The 24,933-nt window shown below is 46.6% G+C and overlaps 1 protein-coding gene across 1 annotated transcript in view; it reads left to right on the top strand.

Moving 5' to 3' along the window:
* SEPTIN6 (septin 6) overlaps positions 1-24,933 on the top strand; it is a 73,597-nt gene that overhangs the window by 46,290 nt on the left and 2,374 nt on the right. The window contains 5 exon segments of the mRNA XM_020888096.2: positions 1,571-1,732; positions 12,504-12,600; positions 15,351-15,519; positions 18,349-18,481; positions 20,937-21,124. Of these exon segments, the coding sequence (XP_020743755.2) occupies positions 1,571-1,732; positions 12,504-12,600; positions 15,351-15,519; positions 18,349-18,481; positions 20,937-21,124 (749 nt within the window).

Below are 24,933 nucleotides of genomic sequence, written 5' to 3'. Positions count from 1 at the left end.
TGTTTACAGCGTGCCGATGGGGGACGTGGTGAAAAGAGACAAGAATTGACTGCCTGCTGCATTACCTCACCAAGGGCTTCAGCCTCCATGCCTCAAAAACCTGAAGGGAGGTGCCTCCAAGGTCCAGTCTTTCTTTGACCAACACCTGAAGCTGTGGCGTCAGCCTGGAGAGGCGCTCCAAAGGCAAAGAGCAAAGAAAAGGGAAATTTCAAGTCTTGAGCTCTTTTCAGGGCCCAAGCACCCTCCACACAGCCCATCGGAGTGTGCTGGCAGGATCAGCTGTGCTTGTTGTGTGAACTTGAACTTCGCTCTGCTCTGTCTCACTCAGGCGTGTGCCTTTCCAGTTGCTTGACCTCACATCAGTAAAAGCCTTGTCCCTTCTCGGAGGAATTTCAAGGATTAAGGTTCAGGTGGATCGGACTTCAGGGCAGCATCAGGCCTTTCTCCTGCATCTGTGCAAAATTGGGCATCTACTTCTGCTTTCTTTACACAGAAATTAGTCAGGAGACTCTGACAGTGAAGCTCTTTTTGGCTAAATCTCAGATCAAATTGGGCTCCCCTGGTAGCTCAGCTGGTAGAGAATCCTCCTGCAATGCAGGAGACCCCAGTTCGATTCCTAGGTCAGGAAGATCCCTGGAGAAGGGATAGGCTACCCACTCCAGTATTCTTGGGCTTCCCTGGTAGCTCAGATGGTAAAGAATCCACCTGCAATGCGGGAGACCTGGGTTCAATCCCTAGGTTGGGAAGATCCCCTGGAGGAGGGCATGGCAACCCACTCTAGTATTCTTGCCTGGAGAATCCCCATGGACAGAGGAGCCTGGCAGGCTACAGTCTCATAGGGTCACACAAGAGTCAGACACAACTGATCGACTAAGCACAGTACAGATCAAATCAGTAACAAAGGGTTGTCTTCACGTCAGTAGGTTGGTTCCTTAGTGTCCAGAAAGAGGGCCGTATATGCATCTTCATGGAGCCCTGCCCTGCCTCACTTCCCACATGGGTCTCTTTCACCTGGCTTAGGGCTAGCCCCCACAAGATGGGTTGAGACAGTTGACTGTTGGCAAGGAGTGGCCTCTTCTCCCCTTGTCCACCGCAGATTCCCAATTGTCATCCTGCTTCGAAATCACCGAAGCAATGACCTTGATATTAAGATATCACACAGCTCATCAATTTGGATCTGAGCTAATTGGTTAAGACTACAGACTGAAAAATGAGGTTCAACTTGGATCTGAATCCCACTTCCATTATGTGTGTGCTCTGTGACCTTGGACAAGCTACTTAGCCTCCGTCTGCCTCAATTTGTCATTGGTAAAATAGTGGTACTAATACCTTCTGGGAGGGTTTTCTGCCAGGGTTAATTGTGTTAATCCATGTAAAGCACTTATTGTTCAGTGCCCAGCAACAGTAAGTACTCATCGTCATTTATTATACTACTGTTTGGCTATGGAGGGGGCCAGGCCTGGACTATTGGGTTGAACTGCTCCCTCTGGCAGCTGGTAGAAGTCTTAGGTCACCTACTTTGAGCTTCAGATATCCAGTAATGATGCCCCTTTGCTCTTCCCTTCCCTAGGTGAACATCATCCCCATCATTGCCAAATCAGATGCCATTTCTAAGAGTGAGCTAACCAAGTTCAAAATCAAAATCACCAGCGAGCTTGTCAGCAATGGAGTCCAGATCTACCAGTTCCCTACAGATGATGAGTCGGTGGCAGAGATCAATGGAACCATGAACGTGAGTGGGCTTCACACAGGGCTTCAATTTTCTGGCCATTTGCTCTTCAGGATTATTATTTTGCCAAATAGCAGTCAGACCTCACCATCCATCTTAGTGTAATCAACTCAATTATCTGAGTCTCAGGTATTTGTGAGAAAGAATTTAGAGGCAGACAGCTCCTCCCTCCTCAGACTTGCAGAGATAAATAGCCAGAGATTGAAGGAGGGAATGGCTGACCCCAGGAATTGGTTCGACCAGGGGATTCCGACCTCTCCTACCCTCCTCTTTGATGCCTCTCTCATCTAGGCCAGGCACCCCCTGTGGGACTGCCAGAAAGGCAAACGGTCTTTGTCTCAGACCAGAAAAATGTCTCGACAGTTGATGTAGCGAAAGAAGGCAAGTGTGAGAGAGTTGGCTGGCTTTGGAGACTCGAGGATAATCTGTACTCAGATAATCAAGCCCTCTGCCCCGGGAAGAAAAATGACATGTAGTCTCCAATTTTTCTGGTGACTAGGGAAATGTTATTTTTAAACTTCAGGATTATGTTTTGCTTTATTAAGTGTGAATGAGTCGAAGGGAAAAAATGAAAAAAACAACCAACCACTTGCCATGTTTCCTCTCACTCCCCCACTTCCCCTCCTAGAGGAATGAGTAATGAAGGAGGCAGGGAGTCAAATGGCTCCTCATGCTTCTTTACAATGTGTTGATGCTGTTGCTGCGAAATCCTCAATGTTGTGATTTCAAGGAGACAGCTAATAGCTTGCAGAAAGCCTCTGCTTTGGGAACAGATTTCTTTTTTCTCTATTGAGAGTCATCAGTTTTTTCCTAATGACATAATGCCTGAGTATAGCCAAATGCAGGAAAGCTTTGTAATAAAAGCCATTTTTAGAAAACTTTCCTGCTGCCACCACCCCCTAAGTTATCATTAAGCATCAGCTACCACCTCCTATGAATCAGCCAACAAATTAGCCTAGTGGGGCAGCAAGTCACTGTCTTGCCTGCCTTCTTGCCCATCAGTGCACCAGAGATACGTTTGTGATGAGAGGCCCTTGGTTATCTTTGACAAACCTGGCTGGAGGATAGAGCTGTGTGGATCATGGGAGGTGGACTTGTGGCCTCTCTGACTGGGCCTAAATATTGAAAAACTAATTAAAAAAATAAGGTTCCTGCATATCCTCTCCAGCCGCCAGGGCATTTTGATGAAAATTAGGTTCTGCTAGGATAAGAAAACCCGAAGGGACTCCTAATCTGCAGAAAACTGGAGCCTGGAGAGAAGCATCATCTGGTTTCACCAACACTGAGGTCTGGAAACTCTTACTCAACTCAGAACATCGGGCCCCATGGATACCTTCCGAACGTGGATTCCCTGAGTCACTAGGCAGCTTCAGGCTGGTGGTTTGCTTGGCTGAGGATGGATACGGATACAGTCGAAGAGTCCTCAGCAATCTCAGGGTGTCACACAGAACAACCTCTGACTACGTGGCGGGTCAGGAGTGACCATCATTTCGGGCTCTGCTGTCAGCTTACCTCTGGGCCCTTGCCTGAACCCGGGCAGCCTTGGCCTCAAGGTGGGAAACTTCCTGTGCTATGAAGCAGTAGTCCTCAACTACGCTGTTTCACCTGTGAAAGGATTTGGGATTTGGGGTCCTTTTTTTTTTTTTTAAACAATAAATAGTCCCAGTATGCCAATGCTTCACTTTGAAAAACCTAATTTGAGTGGATCCAGGGTTATTCCTACATCACTCAGCACTCATTCTCTTGCATTCCCCCAGACTTTTTTGTTTGTGACAGACAGCTCAAGACAGGGGTGGCTTACAGCTAGCATGCCTAAACTGGGCATGCGCAGGGGAGGGGGCGTGCATGTGAAAACTGTGTATTACATGTGTTGTGATGGGGGAAGGCGGGGGTAGTAGCTGCTATGAAATACATACAGAGAATTGCTTAGCCTGACTGCCCCTGGAGCAAGGGTGTCTACACTGGGCCTTCCGGATGAGTTGTGGCCTGTGAAGCAGCGTCTTCAGAGAGCCGGGGTTGGGTGGTAGGAGAAACGGGTGCTGGCCTCTCAATTCTGGGTTTGACCCCAGCCCCACAGTCTCAGCCACCCTAGCCAATTGTCATGGGAACTGGGTTGGAAGAGTGGAAGAAGCCTTTTGCTCGAGTGGAGAAGACTGCTCAGTCATCCCTTAGCTCCCAACTCAGGATTTTCACGGCAGGAAATGAGAGTCAAGAGGTCTAGCCACCCTCTTGGCTCCTGGGTGGCTCTGAAAACACTTATTTTGGCTCAGAGTGCTCAGGAGAGTGGGGGAGAGGTCTTGCTGCATGCTGCTTTCCACCTATACTCTGATAGCTCTCAAGGTGGCAGACTTCAGTGCTAAAATTTGCTGTGCTGCGCTGTGCTAAGTCACTTCAGTTGTGTCCGACTCTGCAACCCTATGGACTATAGCCTGCCAGGCTCCTCTGTCCATGGGATTCTCCAGGCAAGAATACTGGAGTGGGTTGCCATACCCTCTACCAGGGAACCTTTCCAACCCAGGAATTGAACCCACATCTCTTCTTTTTTTTTCATTTATTTTTATTAGTTGGAGGCTAATTACTTTACAGTATTGTAGTGGGTTTTGTCATACATTGACATGAATCAGCCATGGAGTTACATGTATTCCCCATCCCGATCCCCCCCTCCCACCTCCCTCTCCACCTGATTCCTCTGGGTCTTCCCAGTGCACCAGGCCCGAGCACTTGTCTCATGCATCCAACCTGGGCTGGTGATCTGTTTCACTATAGATAATATACATGTTTCGATGCTGTTCTCTCGAAACATCCCACCCTCGCCTTCTCCCACAGAGTCCAAAAGTCTGTTCTGTACATCTGTGTCTCTTTTTCTGTTTTGCATATAGGGTTATCATTACCATCTTTCTAAATTCCATATATATGTGTTAGTATACTGTATTGTTCTTTATCTTTCTGGCTTACTTCACTCTGTATAATGGGCTCCAGTTTCATCCATCTCATTAGAACTGATTCAAATGAATTCTTTTTAATGGCTGAGTAATATTCCATGGTGTATATGTACCACAGCTTCCTTATCCATTCGTCTACTGATGGGCATCTAGGTTGCTTCCATGTCCTGGCTATTATAAACAGTGCTGCAATGAACATTGGGGTGCACATGTCTCTTTCAGATCTGGTTTCCTCGGTGTGTATGCCCAGAAGTGGGATTGCTGGGTCATATGGCAGTTCTATTTCCAGTTTTTAAAGAAATCTCCACACTGTTCTCCATAGCGGCTATACTAGTTTGCATTCCCACCAACAGTGTAAGAGGGTTCCCTTTTCTCCACACCCTCTCCAGCATTTATTGCTTGTAGACTTTTGGATAGCAGCCATCCTGACTGGCATGTAATGGTACCTCATTGTGGTTTTGATTTGCATTTCTCTGATGATGAGTGATGTTAAGCATCTTTTCATGTGTTTGTTAGCCATCTGTGTGTCTTCTTTGGAGAAATGTCTGTCTAGTTCTCTGGCCCATTTTTTGATTGGGTCATTTATTTTTCTGGAATTGAGTTGCAGGAGTTGCTTGTATATTTTTGAGATTAATCCTTTGTCTGTTGCTTCATTTGCTATTATTTTCTCCCAATCCTGAGGGCTGTCTTTTCACCTTGCTAATAGTTTCCTTTGTTGTGCAAAAGCTTTTAAGTTTCATTAGGTCCCATTTGTTTATTTTTGCTTTTATTTCCAATATTCTGGGAGGTGGGTCATAGAGGATCCTGCTGTGATTTATGTCGGAGAGTGTTTTTCCTATGTTCTCCTCTAGGAGTTTTATAGTTTCTGGTCTTACATTTAGATCTTTAATCCATTTTGAGCTTATTTTTGTGTATGGTGTTAGAAAGTGTTCTAGTTTCATTCTTTTACAAGTGGTTGACCAGTTTTCCCAGCACCACTTGTTAAAGAGGTTGTCTTTTTTCCATTGTATATCCTTGCCTCCTTTGTCGAAGATAAGGTGTCCATAGGTTCGTGGATTTATCTCTGGGCTTTCTATTCTGTTCCATTGATCTATATTTCTGTCTTTGTGCCAGTACCATACTGTCTTGATGACTGTGGCTTTGTAGTAGAGTCTGACGTCAGGCAGGTTGATTCCTCCAGTTCCATTCTTCTTTCTCAAGATTACTTTGGCTATTTGAGGTTTTTTGCATTTCCATACAAATTGTGAAATTATTTGTTCTAGTTCTGTGAAAAATACTGTTGGTAGCTTGATAGGGATTGCATTGAATCTATAGATTGCTTTGTGAACCCACATCTCTTATGTCTCCTGCATTGACAGGCAGGTTCTTTATCACTAGCACCACCCAGGAAGCCCAAAATTTGCTATGTTGTTCAAATTGAATGTTCTTTGAATGGTTCAAACCACGGCCAGGGAGCAGGGAATAGGCCCAGTTACTCGACTCAGGTCAGTCAGCTGGCTGCCTGTGAGCTCTTGGGTTTGGCCCCCACAAAGGCATTTGGGCTCAGTGAGAGCATATGGGTAGCCAAGAGGGTCACAGGGAAACTCATAGGTACAAGCCTGTCTCCCCCACACCCCGAGGCAGCAGTGCCGTTTCCATAGTTGGCAATATTTGTGTTCACCCACCAAGGGTGAACTTGGGAGGATCAGTCAGTGCTCTCGGGCTTCCCTGATGGCTCAGATGGTAAAAGACAATTAATTCTCTTGCTCAGTGGTCAATAGGAGCCTAGAATGAAGGCCAGTGTAACTAGCCCCACGACTGGGAAATACTGTCCTCCTGGGAGGAAGCTATGCCCACTCCAGATCTTATCAGATGAGGAATCTGGTCCTAACAATGTGTTTCACTGGGCTAAGGGGGATGGTCATCTAACCTCCCTAATAGAACGGATGTCGTAGAAACAGAATAGAATAGTTCAGGCTGGTTGGCTCATCAAACACTTTTAAATGGACCAAGAAGAATTTAAGGGACGTATGAGGCCATAAAGATAGTGAGTCTGGGCACTCGTCCTCTTCGATGGCCCACACTCTGTTTGTGGGTGTGTTTCTCTCTGAATAAATCCACTTCTTACTTATTGCTTTGTCTACAACCCCATATCCTGGGCCCCTTTTGCCTTCCAAGATAGCCCCCACTCTGTCTATGGAGTGTATTTCCTCCCTGGATAAGCCTTCTTTCACTCTAAAAAAAAAAAAAAAAAAAAAGATAGTGAGTCTGGGAACAGACTCCCAAGAGGAGGCTTGGGACTATCCCTTGTTGGAGTTTTCTGAGACAGGGGCATCTGAGGTCTCGGGTGAGTGAGAACTACATGGAACCCCCATAGGAACCCATCCATGTTTCAGCAGCAGTGCTGTTTTGCAAGTCTCCTCCCAGGGCCCACACCTATAAAGTGCCAGCCCCAGAGGGGTAGGGAGTGGGGGCTGGAGGGTTTACCTTCTCCTTGCTCTGCTCGACTCTATTCTAGTTGTCAGAGCCACCAGGCTCTCAAAAGCAGCAACAAGGCGGCCAGAGCTGACCCCACGATTTCCTGCCCTTCACGGTTAAAGCTGAGCTGACCTGCCGCCCTGGGTGGTGGCAGAGGCTGGCAGCTACAGCGCAGTGTCCTCACTGCTCCTTGGGAAGATTTGGGCATGGGAGGTAGGAACCTGGGCAACTCCTTTCACTTGTCTGTATGCCAGTTTTCCAAATCACGAGTGGGGCTTACAATAACCGCCCTGGAAGGCTGTTGTAGAATCAAATGAAATCTGCCTGGGAGCACTCGGAAATGAGATCCTTGCATAAACTTATCAGAACAGACTTTGATGCCAGTTGGAAACGAGTGTGCCGGGGGAGGTCTCGGAGCCCTCTGAAGCTGCCATGGCGGGGACTGTGTGTTTCAGAGTGGGGAGGGATAAAGTGACGGCAGTTTAAAGAGGAAGGGGAAGCAAGTGACCCTGTCACGCTAACTGACAATGTCTTTTGGAGATAAAAATAACACACCCAAGGGAATACTGACATTTTTTTAATGCCTTTATTTTCTTCTGGATTTCTTTTTTCTTTTTTCACTCTTAAGTCCAGAGAAGTACTTCCCACTTCACATACCCTCCTCCTGCATCACTTTCAGCTGAGAGCCCAGGATGTGTGGGAATGCTCCACCAGCAGTCCCCTGGTCTAGCCCTCTGTCATGGCTGCCCCTTCGAGTGACTGAAGCTTTGAGGTCTCTGCAGGTGGGGCAGCCTTTTCCTGGAAAGTGTTTGGGGGTGAATTGGAGGCTCCCGGCATGTCTTGGTTCTCTGAGGGGGAATGAACTGTGCCCAAATGAACCCCACCCCCGTCTGACCTTGAAAGCCTGCTGGCCAAGGTCAGGGATGCTTCGGCCTTTAGGCAGGGTTTCCAGAATTTCACACCCTCCTCCCCGCCCATGGCCCTATTAGGACTGACAAAACATTTCCCACCTCCACCCCTCGCCCACTTTCCATATCCATAGCCTTGTCTTTCCCTCTTTCCTCTGTCCCCTTTTTGGGGACAGTCATAGCAGTGGGATGTGGCAACACCTAAGATAATCATCGGAGAGCAACTGAGAGTGGGTGAAGGCCCAGCACCTCTTCGGGGCAGGGGGAGTGGTTTAGCAGTTGTGCTGGAGCTGAGCTCCCAATTGACACCTGTGTTCTTCCACTCTGAAGAACATTCTTGGGGTGCAGGGCTAGAGGAGAACAGAAAGGAAGTACTGACTGTGAGGTCAGATTTAAACTGCCTCTTACAATTTGGCCTTGCCTGGCCAGTTCACCCCCCTGGGTTTAGAGTGCTCCCCTAATCTGCTGCTCGAACCCCAAAAGGGAGTGGCAGACCAGCTGGGGTGGGCTTTGAAGTCAGAGAGACTTGGATTCCACTCCTAGCTCTGCCCCTTACTATGGTGGCACTGCTGGTAAGTCTCTTGGCCCTTCTGGACCTCAGTTTTGTCTTCTATAAAATGGGGATAATAAGTATACCTACTTCCTAGTGTTGTAAGATTCAATGAGATAATGCCACATAGAGCACCTGGCACATGGGACAGAGAACTGCTGCTAATATCAGGTCTATAGCTCCTGATCTCTAAGTATGATTGCTACTACCTTCTCTCTGAAGCCTGCTTTGACTTCCCATGAAAGCTCTCCTTCCTCTGTGTTCCTCCAGCCCTCAAGCCTCTGTTCATAGTCTGGACCTTACTGTGTTATCATCACAGTGTGTGTCTCTCCCCTCCCAGACTGTACAATCGCCAGGTCTAGGCTCTGAGCTTTTTCAGTGTTGTATTCTTCGTAATGCCTGGTACATAGTAGGACGTAAGTTCAGTTCAGTCACTCAGTCATGTTTGACTCTTTTTCTACCCCATGAACCACAGCATGCCAGGCCTCCCTGTCTGTCACCAGCTCCTGGAGTCCACCCAAACCCATGTCCGTTGAGTCGATGATGCCACCTAACCATCTCATCCTCTGTCGTCGTCCCCTTCTCCTCCTGCCCTCAATCTTTTCCAGCAACAGGGTCTTTTCAAATAAGTCACCTCTTTGCATCAGGTGGCCAAAGTATTGGAGTTTCAACTTCAACATCAGTCCTTCCAATGAACACCCAGGACTGATCTCCTTTAGGATGGACTGGTTGGATCTCCTTGCAGTCCAAGGGACTCTCAAGCAGTCTTCTCCAACACCATAGTTCAAAAGCATCAATTCTTCAGCACTCAGCTTTCTTTATAGTCCAACTCTCACATCCATACATGACCACTGGAAAAACCATAGCCTTGACTAGATGGACCTTTGTGGACAAAGTAATGTCTCTGCTTTTTAATATGCTGTCTAGGTTGGTCATAACTTTCCTTCCAAGGAGTAAGCATCTTTTAATTTCATGGCTGCAATCACCATCTACAGTGATTTTGGAGCCCCCAAAAATAAAGTCAGCCACTGTTTCCCCATCTATTTCCCATGAAGTGATGGGACCAGATGCCATGATCTTAGTTTTCTGAATGTTGAGCTTTAAGCCAACTTTTTCACTCTTCTCTTTCACTTTCATCAAGAGGCTCTTTAGTTCTTCTGCCATAAGGGTGGTGTCATCTGCATATCTGAGGTTATTGGTATTTCTCCCAGCAATCTTGATTCCAGCTTATGCTTCATCTGGCCCAGCATTTCTCATGATGTATTCTGCATATAAGTTAAATAAGCAGGGTGACAATATACAGCCTTGATGTACTCCTTTTCCTATTTGGAACCAATCTGTTGTTCCATGTCCAGTTCTAACTGTTGCAAGAGGCAGGTCAGGTGGTCTGGTATTCCCATCTGTTTCAGAATTTTCCACAGTTTATTGTGATCCACACAGTCAAAGGCTTTGGCATAGTCAATAAAGCAGAAATAGATGTTTTTCTGGAACTCTCTTGCTTTTTTGATGATCCAGCAGATGTTGGCAATTTCATCTCTGGTTCTGCCTTTTCTAAAACCAGCTTGAACATCTGGAAGTTCATGGTTTACGTATTGTTGAAGCATGGCTTGGAGAATTTTGAGCATTACTTTACGAGCGTGTAAGATGAGTGCAATTGTGCGGTAGTTTGAGCATTCTTTGGGATTGCCTTTCGTTGGGATTGGAATGAAAACTGACCTTTTCCAGTCCTGTGGCCACTGCTGAGTTTTCCAAATTTGCTGACACATTGAGTGCAGCACTTTCACAGCATCATCTTTCAGGATTTGAAATAGTTCAACTGGAATTCCATCACCTCCACTAACTTTGTTCATAGTGATGCTTCCTAAGGCCCACTTGACTTCACATTCCAGGATGTCTGACTCTAGGTGAGTGTGAGTGATCATACCATCATGATTATCTGGGTTGTGAAGATCTTTTTTGTACAGTTCTTCTGTGTATTCTTGCCATCTCTTCTTAATCTCTTCTGCTTCTGTTAGGTCCATACCATTTCTGTCCTTTATTGAGCCCATCTTTGCATGAAATGTTCCCTTGGTGTATCTAATTTTCTTGAAGAGATCTCTAGTCTTTCCCATTCTATTGTTTTCCTCTATTTCTTTGCATTGATCGCTGAGGAAGGCTTTCTTATCTCTCCTTGCTCTTCTTTGGAACTCTGCATTCAAATGGGTATATCTTTCCTTTTCTCCTTTGCTTTTCACTTCTCTTCTTTTCACAGCTATTTGTAAGGCCTCCTCAGACAGCCATTTTGCTTTTTTCATTTCTTTTTCTTGGGGATGGTCTTGCTCCCTGTCTCCTGTACAATGTCACGAACCTCCGTCCATAATTCATCAGGCACTCTGTCTATCAGATCTAGTCCCTTAAATCTATTTCTCACTTCCACTGTATAGTCACAAGGGATTTGATTTAGGTCATACCTGAATGGTCTAGTGGTTTTCCCCACTTTCTTCAATTTAAGTCTGAATTTGGCAGTAAGGAGTTCATGATCTGAGCCACAGTCAGCTCCTGGTCTTGTTTTTGCTGACTGTATAGAGCTTCTCCATCTTTGATTGCAAAGAATATAATCAATCTGATTTCAGCATTGACCATCTGGTGATGTCCATGTGTAGAGTCTTCTCTTGTGTTGTTGGAAGAGGGTGTTTGCTATGACCAGTGCGTTCTCTTGGCAGAACTCTATTAGCCTTTGTCCTGCTTCATTCTGTACTCCACAAAGCCAAATTTGCCTTTTACTCCAGGTGTTTCTTGACTTCCTACTTTTGCATTCCAGTCCCCTGTAATGAAAAGGACATCTTTTTTGAGTGTTAGTTCTAGAAGGTCTTGTAGGTCTTCATAGAACCATTCAACTTCAGCTTCTTCAGTGTTACTGGTCGGGGCATAGACTTGGATTACTGTGATATTGAATGGTTTGCCTTGGAAACGAACAGAGATCATTCTGTTGTTTTTGAGATTGCATCCAAGTACTGCATTTCAGACTCTTTTGTTGACTATGAAGGTGATGCATGAAAGCAGTCTCATTAACTGGGCCTTGTGCCTCACTATCCCTCTCCACCTCAAGCACCAAGCCATACCCCCCTGTTTGTACTTTTCTTTCCTCTGCTATGCCCATGGCTATTCAAGGAGTATTTATTATGCACCTATTGTGTGCGGGGTGCCAGACTGTACACTTGAGCCCTTGGGCATATTCTGTCTTCTGTGATTTCAGGTATGGAATTTGGTTTTCCCTAAACAGATCGTAAACTCGCAGAGGGCAAGGGAGTGAATCTTCTACTCCCTTTGTTTCCCTTTAAAGCCCCTGAAACAGAACTCAGCTCAGTGATGGGCACGTGGGTAAATACTTTGGGACTTGACTTCTAGGCTCAAGAGTTCAGGGCAAGCTCTTGCTCCAGGATAGTATGTGACCAGGAGCGTCCACCTCAGTCAACAGTGTGGTTTCTGTACATGTCTCCTCTTGGGGCTCTCATACTCTGGGAAAAGCAAGCAGTGGTTCCAGCCCCCTCCATTCTCCTTTAGTCTCTCTCCACACATAGCCCCTTGTGTCCCACTCACCTGCCTTCTGAAGGCACTTCGCGTCAGCAACCATGAAGACTGAATAGCTGGCTAATCTGTGTATCTGCTTATTATTCTGTTTATTTTCTGTCTTTGTTCCCTACGCACTCGGCCATATCCTGATTACCTTCTATTGTGAATTTCTGAACAGGCAAAGCTTGGAGTAGGCCTCTTCTCCCTACACAGCCTGGGAGTTTATGAAATGCCTCCTGATGGTGGTGGCAGTGAGGGACACTGCGGCAGGGGCGCCGAGGCCCCCACGATGAGCCACAGCTGTACTGGGGGTCACTCAGTGCCTTTACCTGGAGTTCTCAGCTTTTGTCTGCCTCCTGTTTCAGGCCCACCTGCCATTTGCTGTCATTGGCAGCACAGAAGAACTAAAGATAGGTAACAAGATGATGAAAGCTCGGCAATACCCCTGGGGCACCGTGCAAGGTGAGTGAATCTCCGGGAGAGGGGCTACGCTCAGCAATCCCCTTCTGTCTGTCCCTTTGCTTGTCCCCTGCCACTATGTGACCAATTCCTCACTTGTCCCCAGTTTCTACTCATTCATCTTGGGCCTCAGGCATCTCTAGGGGTCACCAGCAGGCAAACTTTGGCTCTATACCTGGATTCTTGGCACTGAGCAAGCTCTTTGTCTCCAATGGAGAAAACATTCCTAAAACAAAAATAAATGTACTTGCAGTAAGGTAGGACAGAGAGTATGAGAAAGCAGGTGTACCCACTTGAGTGTATGAGACATACAAGAATGTCCACAACAGTGTTGTTCGTGATAGCAAATAGTTAGAAACAACCCAGAGCCATTAAAAATAGATTGGGTGAATTGCAGAATGTTCAAATAATGCAATATTATACAACAGTGAAGATGGATGACTATACATCCACAGCAGTGCATCTCACAAACAGCATGTTGAGCTGAGTAAATCATAGACAGATACAAGCTGTATGATTCCATTTATATGGAATCCAAAAGTAAGACAAAACTGAACTTTAGGAATTCATGCATAAATGGTAAAACTATAAAGAAAAACGAAGGAAGGATAATCCCCGAAGTCAGGACAGTGGTTAAGTCTTGTTGCAGGGAAGGAGAGGCATGAATGAGATCAGGAAGGGACACAAAGGGGGACTTCCCTGGTGGTCCAGTGGTTAAGACTTCGCCTTCCAATGCAGGAGATGATGCAGGTTCGATGTAAGATCAAACCAAGATCCTGCAGCGCAGCCAAAGTTTACCAAAAAACAAAAAGGAAGGGATGTCTAGGGAGTTGGTAATGTTTCACCTGGGCCATAGATACATTGGTGTCCTTTTTTTTATCCTTTAAACTGTACATTTCAATCACTCTTTTGTTTGTATGATTACTTTGCCGTTTAAAAACAGACTATTGCCTATAGGCTTGAGAAAATTCCTTTTGCAGTCTGCCTGACTCGTGTTAAGTAAGGTACCCTTGGTACTAGTCAGGGTTACCATATGTGAGAGGGTGGTTGGTTTACCATAAACTCATCCCGTGTCCACGTCACGTCAAAGGCCAACATCCACGCCAGAGACCCTCTGGTGATAGCTGGCTTTTCCACGGATGGGACCACTCCGGTCATGACAGCCATGCTAGCTTCCAGTCTTCTTTACCATTTGTGCTGGGGCTGTTCCTCCAAGAACATTTGCAAATGCTTTCTGGACGGACAGTCCCACCCTGGGAGTGAATTTTGGAGTCTGAGAGACAGGAACCTGAGGCAACATGAGGAGAAGCTAACAGACATGGTCCCAATGACGTCCCCTGACTCAGACCACCCCGCACCTAACCAACAAAGGGAATTTTCAAACTGTTTCATGTACTTACATGGAGTTCTGAGGAAGAGAAACTATGCATTGTCTGAGTCTCGCAGCAACCTTGGAGCCACTCCTTCTGACGCCACCGGGGCCTACTCTCCGGGGATGGAGGATGAGGTGGTGCTGGGAAGTTGCCTGGCTGATATGCTGATACATTTTATGAAGTGAGGGACTTTTTCCTGAAGGCAGTGGGTCTTAAGCCAGAGGGGTTACATGAGCCCAACTGGGCTTTGGAAAGATTGTTCTGATTACCGCAATGCAGTCTGCTGTCACCCTGCCCCATACTGTCATTCCAGACACCCCCTCCACACGGCCCCCATGACTTTCTCCCAGACCTGTGAAACAGAATCTGGGGTAACTGTGCCTGTTCATCTCAGAAGCCACTGTCCCAGTGTGATCAGGCCAGACACCCCTATTCCAGCAAGGTGGAACTGTGCCTGGAGACACTCTGTCCTAGTCACCATTGCTGCCATCAGGCCATTATTCACCCTTTAAAAATACCTGTTTTGAAGCATCTACCATTCAAATGGGCCACACTTGTGGCTCACATCCCTCCTTGTCACAACCATCTAGCCATGTCCTAGTTCTACACTTTTATTCTGTGGACTTTGATACCTGGTCATAGGCTTTGCCTATCCTTTAGATGACCTGGATTGGAATCCTAACCCTGTGACTTCTAGCTGTAACATTGCCTAACCCCAATGAGACCCTGCAAGGATGAGTCAGTCCCTTATCCTCCTGCTGAATTCCTAGTCTTCCTTCACGAGTCATCCTAGGGGTCTGTCCCCTCTTTGGTAAAGTCTTCATGCTCCCTGAAGTTCTCAGGACTCCCTTTTCTGGGCTTCTGTGGTTCCCTGGCTATATATCTCTTGTCGGTAATTTTTGCATTGTATTGCATTTGTGTGTTTGCATCTGTTCTTCCATTAAACTGGAAGCTCCTATGGGCAAGACCCCATGTGTATGAATTCCCAGTGCCTCCTACTATCCTGGAGACAAAGATTCTGCAAGTATTTATCAGAGAGATGGCTGAATGTCCATTTGCCATTGTCCTAAAAGTGGTGCGAAACAAACATTCCTGTGAGTGTCTGATGGGTAAATTTGACTTGAGTCTAAATGTCTATCAGATGTCTTCCTAGATGCTTTGATGGTATTGCTGTTTTCCATTACTGAGGGATGTCATTCTTATAATTTTTCATCTGCCTTTTTAGTAGAAAAGCCAATTAGAAGGCAACATCTCGAGCTCTATATACACAGGTGAAAAGGTGATGTCACCATTAGACATTTCACCTCTCGTTTTGTCCATTTCTGCTTCTTCTGGCCTTCCTTTCAATGGACTTTCAATACCTCAACCCCTGCTGTGCAGTTGAAAATGAAGCCCACTGTGACTTTGTGAAGCTGCGGGAGATGCTGATCTGAGTCAACATGGAGGATCTCCGAGAGCAGACCCACGGCCCGCACTATGAGCTGTACCGCCGCTGTAAGCTGGAGGAGATGGGCTTCAAGGACACCGACCCTGACAGCAAGCCCTTCAGGTACCTCTCCCACCAGCACTACCCAGCTCAACTCAGCCCACCCGGAGGCAGGGGGAGGCCTTGCCCTGGAGAATTCACAAGGGAGGTGAGACACAGGAGTCCAGACCTAGCGCTGGAAGGCTAAGTCACTCACCAGCTCCATTTGCCTGGCCCTTCTCTGCCCTGGGACACCTGCCAGGGGATGCTGTGGCATGGTGGGCTTGGTAAGCCCTGCTGCCGTGCTTATAAGAATGGGGGCGGGGAGGAGGCCAGGGGATGGGCAAGGCCAATGGTCTTGCTGCCACAGGCATTCGCATGGTAGCTGTGAGCCCTGAGCCTGGGCCTTGTGCTTTAACATGGCAGTTTGTGCCTGCCCGTGGACCCACATTCTTCATCAGGCTCCTGCTGCTCTGTCAGGTTTCCAGTCTGTTCTTTACCCCTCTCCCCATGATCCAAACCAGGTGGGACCTGGCAGCAGTCACCACACACGTATTGATGAACTTCCAGCTCTTCATTACGGCCCTTTAGCATTTGTGTTCAAGTGCAAGGTTTGTTTTGACCACCAGATGTGAATAATCGTTGACACCTCAAATCAGAATCTAAGATGCTTTCAGAGAAGAGAAAAGTTTTTGAAAGCATTGCTTCAAATGCTTTCAAATAACTATGCTGATGGGAGCTATGTGAATAAGTATCTGATCGATATGCATAATATGTGATGTAAGCCTCAAATTGTAAATTACCATGTCACATGTAGTGCCCTGTGTTGGAACATTTCAGGAAATGTCAGGCCTTGATAAACAAGCAAAGGGCTTGCTTGTGGGATAAGAAGGCCTTCAAATGGCCTCTCAGATCCTACAAAACCTGTTCACAGCAGAAAGCCAGCCTGGAGGCATAGATTAGCCATTCCTTTGGGGATGTCTGGTTCCAGAGGGGTAAGTTCACTGCCCTTCATGGACAGGGACTGCTGGAGCCCCTGGAGTTGAAGGAAAACTTGTTGGTCTCTCTGATGGGTGTTTCATTAGCTTTCTCCCTCCTACCCTTCAGACTGCTTTAATCTGCATCTGTGGGGGAAGAGATGTCCTCTAGTCCCCTCCTCTCCTCCTCGGCTCCATCCTGACTACCTCTGTTTCTCACATCTTTGCCTTCTGCACGCTTTCTCTGCTGGCTCCTTTCCATCTTGTGGGCAGACATTCTTATCCTAAAAAACTCTCCCTCACTCTGCTCCTTGTCACCAGCCTCTGCCCTGTCAAGGAGTTTGGCTGCGATGGGAAGGAGAGAGAATGGTTCCGTATTTACTAGCTTCTGCTCCTACCATGCCACTGAGTAGAGAGGCCTCTAGGTCAGCAGTCACATATTCCAGTATGATCTCTGAGCCCCATCTTCTTTTTTTTAAAGAATTTTTTTAATGTGGACCATTTTAAAAGTCTTTATTGAATTTGTTACAATATTGTTTCTGTTTTATGTTTTGGTTTTTTGGCTGTGAGGCATGTGGGATCTTAGCTCCCTGATCAGGGATCAAACCCACACCCCCTGCATTGAAGTCTTAACCACTGGACCACCAGGGAAGTTCCCCATCTTTTTGTTAAAAATCTCAACACAGTGCTTGATACTCCTTCCCGCTCCCTCCTTCCTGAATTCTGTCTGTGGTTGGCTTTTCTAGCACTCGTCTCTCTGGTTAGAGTCCTCTCTCACACTGTTTTACTCCTTCTCAGCCTCTTTGGCAGATTTGTTTCATTCAACTTCTTCTTTTCCGTGTTCTTTCCGAGGGCCTCTGCTACTCTTACTCTTTGTGGCTGGTTCTTTCTGCTCTCACAGTCCTAAAGACCATTTAGAAATAGATCACTCCTAAGTTAAAATGTTACTTTTGAGCTCAAACCCAGTGATCCCACTGCTTACTGGATATTTTCACTTGGCCGTCCATAGAGGATGCATCTGAAACTCAAGCTGTCTCAAATTTAATTCATCACTTTCCCTCTTAAACGTACTCATTCTCCATTCACCTGAATCATCTTTGACTCCTCCCGAGTCCTTGGAGTTCTGCTTCCCTCACTGGTCTCCCTTACCCTCCCAGCCTTCACATTAAGATCCCTTCTTTCTTTCTTTCACTGCACCGGGTCTTCATTGTAGCATGCAGGATCTTCATTGTGGCTTGAGGCCTGCTGTCTGGTTGTGATGCACAGGCTCTAGAAAACGCAGCCTTAGTTGTTGCTGCCTACGAGCTTAGTTGTCCCAAGGCATGTGGGATCTTAGTTCCCCAACCAGGGATTGAACCCATGTCCCTCAGGCTAACTCCTATTTCTATAAAACTAAATCCAGGCCGGGGTGGCGGGGGGAGGCAGGGAGACATAACCTAGGCATCTCCTACTGACTGGGAGTTCCTTGATGGCAGGCACAGTGGCTATTGGCTCCAGGTATTGAGTGACTAGCATAGTATCACTTAATTCTGTGTCCAGCACCTGGTAGAGTCTCATCAAGTGTTTGTTGAACTCACTCATTAATGTGGTCAGTTTCAGAGCCAGGACCTGGTGGCATAGTGCAGATGGAAGGACCTAGATTATGAGAGGAAACCCAGCATCAGGTCCCAGCTCTGCCTCTAACTTGCTGTGTGATCTTGCTGTGTGTCCGCCTCATTTCTCTGGGCCTTATCTGTAGAATCAGAATATAGAAGCAGGTGTTCCAAGTCACTCCCAGTTCAAAGCCAGGTGCCCACAGCTCTGTGCTTCTGCTTTTGCATGTCTCCAAGAATTGAGGAAGGGAGGGTGGGGGAATCCAGGGAGGATCATTGGGGCTGTTTTTCATTGAACAAGAGCCATTCCAAAGGCAGGGAAATTAACCTGACCATGTTCGCAGTTTACAGGAGACATATGAGGCCAAAAGGAATGAGTTCCTAGGGGAGCTCCAGAAAAAAGAAGAGGAGATGAGACAGATGTTTGTGCAGAGAGTCAAAGAGAAAGAAGCTGAACTTAAAGAGGCAGAGAAAGAGGTAAAATGTGGGTTGGTGTGCTAGGTGGGAAGGAAAAGGAGGCTGAACTTAGGCAAGACAAAGGTTTCTGCCCCAAGAGAGCAGCTGGGGGAACCTTGGGGCCTCAGACGGGAATGGGACACAGCATCTGTAGCCCTGCCTTGGCCGGCACAGAGAGGCTGTGAGATCTGTGTCTTTTCCATCCCTCAGTCCCCAAGGCCGGGATATTTTCTCACTCTTTGTTATTTAATTCTCTAGACCCCCACTGTCCCATATAGTAGCTGCTAGCCCTTGTGGCTATTTAAATGAGCTGAAATTAAATAAAGTTTAAAACTCTATTTATCATTTGCATTCACCATATTTTAAATGCTCAATCTTCATGCAGCTCAGGGCTATGAGATATTAAACATTTCCATCACCGCAGAAAGTTCTATTGGGCAGCCCCGCTCAACACTTGGGACCTGACATTGCCCCTCGAGGTCAGGGGCAGGCTGATTTTTTGCCCCCCTTTCTGGGAGTTCATAGCTCAGAAGGGACAGTTGATCACTTTCTTGGCAGTCCTGCCCCATCCTGCCTGCTCTGATGGCCTTGGGGAAAGATGGTTCCAGGGAGTCCTGGGTACCGTGTTGAATCCTAAGCCAGTAACAGCTGGTGTGTTTCCCCACGCACTTGAGTATTCCGTTCCATTTCATGCTAGTGCTAAAGAACATCTGTGCAGCTCTAGTGAGTTTTTAACTAAGGCTTGATGGTCTATCTGGACTTTACTTAAGCCGTGACTAATAGACTGCAGTTAGCCCTCGCACCATGGCCTTGCCTCCAAGGTCCCACTACTGATTTCCTACTGCTGCCAGATTAATTGGCCTCAGCCATAGTTTTGGTCATGTCAGCAACTGCTTCAGCTCTCTAGGCCTTGAAACCCATAAAGAAAGGCAGCACTTAATTACTTCCCAAGTCTCTTCCTCTGCCAAGACTCTCCAAGTGTTATTGCCAAAACCCATGGCAAGAGAATTGACTTCATTTCAGTTTCACTTTTAAAAGAAAAATGTCACCTGGAACTTTTAGGAAGAGAGGTAAGGTGATCTCTTGAATGAATGAAAGGCCAGTAAGCAAAAGCCAGGTGGACACCACTGATCAGCAGAGCTTCTACCAGCAGCCTACCCTGAGTGACTAGCGGAAGCTGGTTGACCCAACAAGTCTGTCATCCACCACCCCTTACTTCGTGACAGGCCCAGATACCTATAGGACACCCAGCCTCCTCCACGGTGTGCTGTGAGGGCTGCAGAACCCTCTATTCCTTCCTGAATCCTCAAAAGAGACTGAAATGATGCTTGAGCTGCTCTTGCTACTCAGGATACTTTATCACATTCCAGTTTGTTAATCACCTACACCCCCAGTGTGTGTGTGCTCAGCCACTCAGTTGTGTCCAACTCTTTTGTGACCCCATGGACTGTAGCCCACCAGGCTCCTCTGTCCACCGGATTCTCCAGGCAAGAATATTGGAGTGATTGTCATTTCCTACTCCAGGGGATCTTCCTGACCCAGGGATCCAACCTGCACTCCACTCCATTATTCTTGCCTGAAAAAATCCCAAGGACAGAAGACAGGCCACAGTCCATGGGGGTGTAGAGTCAGACACGACTGAGCATGCATGCACACACACCCCTAATTCCCTGATCCACTTATCACAGTAACATTCTAGAACATTGTTGCTCTTCTCCTTTGGGTTTCTGACTCTATTCAGGGCTAGCTGAGCCTCCCCTTGATCAAAGCTGAGGTTTCCACATTCATTTCATTTTCTAAAGTTCTTGTCTTTCCTTCCACATCCACCGACAAGTGTTTTCTTTGACCAGCTTCAGCACTGTCAAAGTTTTCTCTGCAATCTCCAGTGAGCCTCCCTGGTTGGAGAGGCTAAGAAAAGGCAGGGACCCCTTTCCTATTGAGAGATCTCATTATATGATCACCTCAAGATTGCGTTGACCTTGGGCAAATTCCTTAACTTCTCGTACCTTCTGTTTCCTCATAAAGTGCAGATAGTAACAGAACCTGCCTCATAGGGTTGTTGTGATGATTAAATGAGTTAATACATATAAAATGCTTAGAAGAGTCAGTACCTGGCCTATAATAAGCACTCAATACATGTTCTACATTATAACTGATGTTATTATTTTTCATATGTAGTAACTGTGGGGACTCTTTTAAATAAAATGCTTGATTTAGACAGAATGCATGGTTCCCTGACCATATTCAGGAGCAGAAATGTGGAGATAAAATGGCAGAAGAGAACCATTCAGAACATGACGCCCTTTGGTGACATCATAGCTGTCCCTGGCAGAAATGTCTCCTTGGATCCCAGGGTCCTTCATGGTCACGAGCCCACCCGTCCCCACCCCTCCCCCACTCCATCCCTCCATCCCCCGACCCATGCTCTGCTCAACTGAGCTCTGCTCCCCCCAAAACCTCTGTGCTTCCCTGCCAGCTACATGATAAGTTTGACCGTCTGAAGAAACTACACCAGCATGAGAAGAATCTAGAGAATAAGAAGAAATCCCTGGATGACGAAGTGGACACTTTCAAACAGAGGAAGACGGCGGCCGAGCTGCTCCAGTCCCAGGGCTCCCAGGCTGGAGGCTCACAGACTCTGAAAAGAGACAAAGAGAAGAAAAAGTAAGTGGCAGGCTGCTCTGGGGTGAGGGCCTCTTTCTACTCCTGCTCATCCCCTCAGGCCGGTGACAGAGGCCAGCTGTGGACTGATAGGCTCCTTTGGGCCCCTGGACCTGGTCTTGGTGTCCCCACAGGCCCCACAGATACCCTACATCTGAGGAGCTGAGAGGAGGCGAGGGCTGTGTGTGGCCTCAGAGGACCAGCCCCTCTGCTCCGCCCACTTGGGAAAGTCCTGCCAACTCAAGGCAGAAGGAGAGGGAGGGAAAGGGGAGGAAAAGCAAAAGGCAGGTGAGAGAGTAGAAAGAAGAAAGGCGGAAACAATGAGAATCTGCGAAGTTACAAGAAGGAGATGAACGAAAAGAAGGGCAGAGAGAGGGTAGCAGAAGCCTCTGGGCCCCCTCCTCCCCCAGGAGGTGGGAGCTGGAAGGGCTCCCAGGCCAGCTCGCTCATCCTGTGCCTGAGGTGGTTCAGCCCTGGAGCCTCCCTCACCCCCCTCAGTTCTAAGGGCTGTGGCACTGCCGCTGAAGGCTGCAGCCCAGTCCTGGTTTCTCACCCCTTCCTGTCCCTCCCTCTTGGGTGCTTAGTTGTCCCCAGCCTGGGGTGCTGGGAACTTGGCAGGGAATCCTCAGATGCTAATATTCTCTGCAGGCCCCACCCTCCACTGGGGAATGACTGTACCATCCGTCTGTCTCCCCTGGGGTTTGGCGACACAGGATGTATGGGTTCCTGGTTACCATGTGGGTCAAGAATGCTGACCCGAGTCCCAGCCTCGCTTGCTGGGGTTACCCATTCCTCATCCCAGAACCAGAGAAGAGAAAAGCATTTCCGACGGGACCTGTACAACAGCAGGAAAACATCTAGTGGTCCCTTGCGCTCTAGTTGTTTGGGCAGTGTGACTGGAGGAGCCAAACTAAAGTGGCCTGAGGATCTACAACATGGCCATTGTCACTGCCTTCTGTTCTTAGCCACTTTTTGCTGGACTCCACTGCTAGTTACTGGCCAGAAGGAGGAAACATCTTCCTTTCTTCTCTCTCCTGGCTCATCACTTAGGAATAAAGCAGTACCACATTTCACCAAGAATAAAATGCAACAGTAAAATATCTTAACTTTGAAGGCACTGAGTTTTGCCATCTGATTATTGTTTTTTCAAAAGTGTCATTTGGGTATTTTCACCAATTAGTTCAGAGATTTTTGTCACGTAGTCACAACACTGTATGTCAAAGTCATTGACCATCTCATTTTTTTTTTTTTTTGTATTACCTGATAAAATTCAACTACCCTGAACAAAGCCTCTTTGGACACACTCTATATTAACTGACCTGTAATGGTGTGTTAGTTGTAGCAGCAGGAATGGATTCCTATTTTTAAGATCATAAAAGTCTAAATTAGTCTTCTAGCTCTAACCTGCTGCTTTCACAGTCCCGTGGTGTTTGTTAACAGGATCCCTGGGGGCAGTTTCATAGCCTGCTGGCCGGAATTAGGAGATTCATTTGTTGGGACCCCACTGACACTCAACTATATAAATAGTCCCCATTGAGCTGTTCAGTGGAAATTCTTCCCAGACCAGGCTTTCTCCTGGTTGCCTCCAATTAACTGACCACCCCCCACCCCTAGGCCAAAGACCCCACATAAGGAGACATGTCTCTCCAGTCTTCCAGGAATATTTGGAGCTGGTGATGGCACCCTTTTCCAATTATGAGATGAGTGAAAACCTCACTCCCACCAGGCACATCCTATTAACAAGAGAGCCTGACAAAACAGCCTGCTCTCTTCTGTACTTTCAGATATATGTGTCCGCTGGTCTGGGCTTCTTACGTAATTCCCCGAACAGTTGCCTAACCTCTGGAAGACCCATCTTTAGCCTAGTGTCACTCTGGTCCCATAGTGATGAGGTTGGGGGGTGGGGAGCAGGTGAAGGGCGGAAGTGGGGGTAGAAGCATTTCTTCTGGAGAGATGGTGGTTGGATTTAATAGAGTCATCTATTGAGAATTTCCTTTGGCTGCCCTTAAAGAAGTTAAGAAAGAGTATTGGTGTTTCAGGGGATTCCTACCAGCCCGCCCTCCCATCTTCCCCTCCCCACTCCTCCTAATCTCCTTTGACCTCTAACTCTTCATTGTTTGCATCAATTCATAATATTTGATTTCTCCCCAAGTTCATTCCATCTTCATCAGCTTTTACTGTTTTACAGTTAACTCTGCTGTTTGCTGCATGCTGCATGATACCCAGGGCCCTGGTAAGCTTTATTAACTCTAAATAGAACTGGCAGTGGCTTCTAGAACACATATCCCCAAGTCTCACCCCCTGCCCAACACACATACCTAATATCAAAGAAGCTGCCTCATTGTTCTAGTCGGTTTTCTCTTGTGACTTATAATATTAGGAAATAATCTGGTGTGATTCCAAGTGTACATGTGCAATATTTGCCTTCCTGATTAAAAGTGGGGTGTTTTCAGACTTTTCTACCTAGCCTGGGTGGAACCTGTGATAGGTATTTGAAGTTTCCATTTTAGCCATTTTTTTTTTCTTAAGGAGACTTCATCATTACTTTCAAAATTAACTAACCTGTAGTGATGAGGGGAACTGTTGGGTTCACAAGCCCTGTCCTGCAATGTCACAGTCAGCTTTGAGCCCCAAGTTTGGGAAGGTTTCAAGTCAATGGAAACTTGCTTCTCTGTTTCCCTCTGGTGGCTGTTTCTTATCTGAGGGGTTCAAATTTTCTAATTTCATTTGGCTATGTAGTCTCCCAAAACCATAATAAAAGGGCAAGAAAGTGAAGAGTTAGATATTATAGAGAATTCCTTATACTCTGTCTACAAGTACCAACTTCATGAACACCTCTGATAAGGAGATAAACAGGTAACTGTTAGTAAGATGCATTCCTGAGGGCTAGGTGTTATGTCAACAGGAGTAAATAAAGCAGCCCCTGGCATCACATAGTTTATAGGTTGATTACAGCAGTGATTAAGCTTCCATCTATTTTACTAGACTTAGGTAGTGAGTGGGGAGGAACACAAATATTTTCAATCTAACTTAATTAGGCATATTACCATTTAAAATTTTACCATAGAAACTTTCACACAGGATCAAAAGAAGAGAGAGGATAATACAATCAAGTCCATGTACCCACCCCTCAGCCCCCAAACTGTCAACATAAGCCAGTCCTGTCTCATTTATTGCCCCCAAATTGGCTGGATTACTATAAAGCAAAACGCATCTCATTTCATCTGTCACTACTTCAACATGGATCTCTAAGAGCTAATGACTCTTAAAAAAAATAACCACAATGCCACCATTATCACACCTCCAAATTTAACAATTCATTCACATAAAATTTTCTAGCCCATGTTCAGAATACCCTGGTTGTCTCATAAATGCCTTTTACATTTGGTTTGTTTGGATTGGGGAATATAAAATATTGAGAAGACTTCTCCGCACTCACCGTGGAGTTTATGATTTAAATGGAGAACCTGTTGTTAGTCACCAAAATAATTGCTGCAGCTACTGCACCGGAGACTTTGGGCAGCTGGCAAAACATCCTACTTTCAAGCAAATCCCGAAGAGGAAGTCCATAGAGGCTTCTGAAACATAAGGCCCATGAAATTGGGCCAAAGAAAACAACCCTAAAAGAACAATGAAATGATTTCTTGTCTGGCTTAAAGGCAAGACTTGGAGCCCTGTGCACTGACTTGAATGAAAGCTAGGAAGACACAGTTCCTGGAGTGTATGTCCATGGCTGCAGTCCTAGTGCCCAGCAGAGTGGCTGATGCTCGGTTCACGTGTATTTCCTCGGTTCCCCTATTTTCAAGAAGGAA

The sequence above is a fragment of the Odocoileus virginianus genome, unplaced genomic scaffold, assembly GCF_023699985.2.
Source record: "Odocoileus virginianus isolate 20LAN1187 ecotype Illinois unplaced genomic scaffold, Ovbor_1.2 Unplaced_Scaffold_20, whole genome shotgun sequence".
NCBI lineage: Eukaryota > Metazoa > Chordata > Mammalia > Artiodactyla > Cervidae > Odocoileus > Odocoileus virginianus.
Note: the sequence above shows the minus strand (reverse complement) of the source record. Positions and strands in the feature narration are given on the sequence as shown.